The following is a 1894-nucleotide window of genomic DNA, read 5'->3' on the forward strand; positions in this document are numbered from 1 at the left end:
CCCCCCCCCCCCCCCCCCTCAGGGGGCAGATCCATGACACCCTGCACACACAGGAAGTGGGCTGCATGATGATGAGCACTATTCAACCATACACTGCAGTCTAAAGCCTTTTTTCTCTCTCTCTCTCTTGCAGGGGCATCGGTGGGATAACTACACAGAGTTTCTCTCCAGCCAAGGCATGACCGATTTAACTCTGTTTTTAGAGGCCAGCGTCAATCGTGTGGCCTCCAAGAAGAAGGATACCACTGATGAGTCTGGATCTTAAGAGGTGTTCTATGGTTAGGGTCTACAGCAGGGTTGGGCAACCTCCGGCTCTCCAGCTGTGATACTACAAACCCCATCATGCATCTGTCTCTGGGAGTCATGCCTATGGCTGTTAGAATCTTGCAATGCCTCATGGGATTTGTAGTTCAACGGCGGCCAGAGTTTGCCCACCCCTGGTCTACAATCATTGGGATTAATAATGAAAGCAGGTTAAGGTAATTTAAATCCGAACTCCAGGCAGATACAAGCCACAAATGAATGCAGCTCTGTATTCATCAATGCAAACTTTGGATTCAAGACAAGCAGCGTCTGCATCTAAATTTGACTTGGTATGAGCCTCTTGCAGTTCCTGTGCAGCAGAGCTGAAGGAGGGTGAAGCAGCGCAAGGAGCCAGTCGGTTGTGCTGCAGCGCAAGGAGCCAGTCGGGTGTGCTGCAGGGCAGGGGTCCAGTCGGGTGTGCTGCAGGGCAGGGGTCCAGTCGGGTGTGCTGCAGGGCAGGGGTCCAGTCGGGTGTGCTGCAGCGCAGGGGTCCAGTCGGGTGTGCTGCAGCGCAGGGGTCCAGTCGGGTGTGCTGCAGCGCAGGGGTCCAGTCGGGTGTGCTGCCGCGCAAAGAGCGTTCTCATATGTAGAGAAAGAAGAGAGACAAGCTCATCGTCGGTGATGCTTCTCATTTTACAGTCCAGTCACTGGGTGGGGGGGGATCAGACCTGTAAGTGTTATTGGAAAAAATGATTGGACTTGCCCTGCCAGATGGGTGTGTGGGGCCAGAGCTGTGTACATCTCAGGACTGGATGGACAGAAATACAAATTGTTATGTTTTTACGGAATTCAGCTTTAAGATAGTAATGTTAATAGTGTAAAATAATCTTTGTCCTGGTATTTTACTAGGTATAAGCAGGTGCCACGCTGTATACATGTATAAAATATTGTAAATAACAGAAAATAAAAGCAGTACCGATGATTGGGCGCCGTGTAAAATGTTTCTAGTTTGCCTAATGGGTGTAATATTTAAAGTATCTCTGTATTTTTCGTTTTTAGATTGAATTGGATTAAAGTAGACCTTTACCCCCCTCCCCTCCGTGTGCAGCTCTGCATGCTGGTATGAAATAATTCCACATTCATTAATTAAACAAACTTATTTTTCTTTTACTGGCAATTACTATTTTTCCACTTCCTGGTCCTCTTGGGCATTAGTGAGGTAATGTGCCCAAGCGTTGCATCCTGGGAAGGTTACATCACCAGAGTATTGCTGTAATCTCAGGGAAAGGCATTTTCCTCCCCTGAGATAGTCATGCGGGCTGGAGTTCCAGGAAGTAAAGCAAGATCTAGTAATCTGCCCTTTGGAGCAGTTGCCCGTAGTAACCAATCAGCTGTTAGGTTTTGAAAGTGAGGGGCTGATTGGTTACTACGAGCAACTGCTCCAGATTCTGTCTGCTGTTCCCAAATCTGTTTTCTCCCATTTCCTGTTTCATCTCACGAACAGGAAAGGATATCCTTTTAGACCAGGGGTTCACCAAACTGTGACCCTCCAGCTCTTGAAGAACTACAAGCCCCATGAGGCTCTGTAAGACACGGACAAACTTTTTGGTATGACGCCCCCAGGCAGATACACAATGGGTTTTGTAGTTTC

General features: G+C 48.2%; 1 protein-coding gene across 1 annotated transcript in view; it reads left to right on the forward strand.

The window, feature by feature from the left end:
* The window catches only part of CENPI (centromere protein I), a 29085-nt gene extending 28753 nt beyond the window's left edge, over window positions 1–332 (forward strand). The window contains exon 21 of the mRNA XM_018576956.1: window positions 134–332. Coding sequence (XP_018432458.1) covers window positions 134–265 — 132 coding nt within the window. The 3' untranslated portion in view covers window positions 266–332. The remainder of the gene's footprint in view (window positions 1–133) is intronic.
* Window positions 333–1894: the final 1562 nt, after the last annotated feature.

The sequence above is a fragment of the Nanorana parkeri genome, unplaced genomic scaffold (assembly GCF_000935625.1).
Source record: "Nanorana parkeri isolate BGI_ZX_2015 unplaced genomic scaffold, ASM93562v1 scaffold81, whole genome shotgun sequence".
In the NCBI taxonomy this organism is placed as follows: domain Eukaryota; kingdom Metazoa; phylum Chordata; class Amphibia; order Anura; family Dicroglossidae; genus Nanorana; species Nanorana parkeri.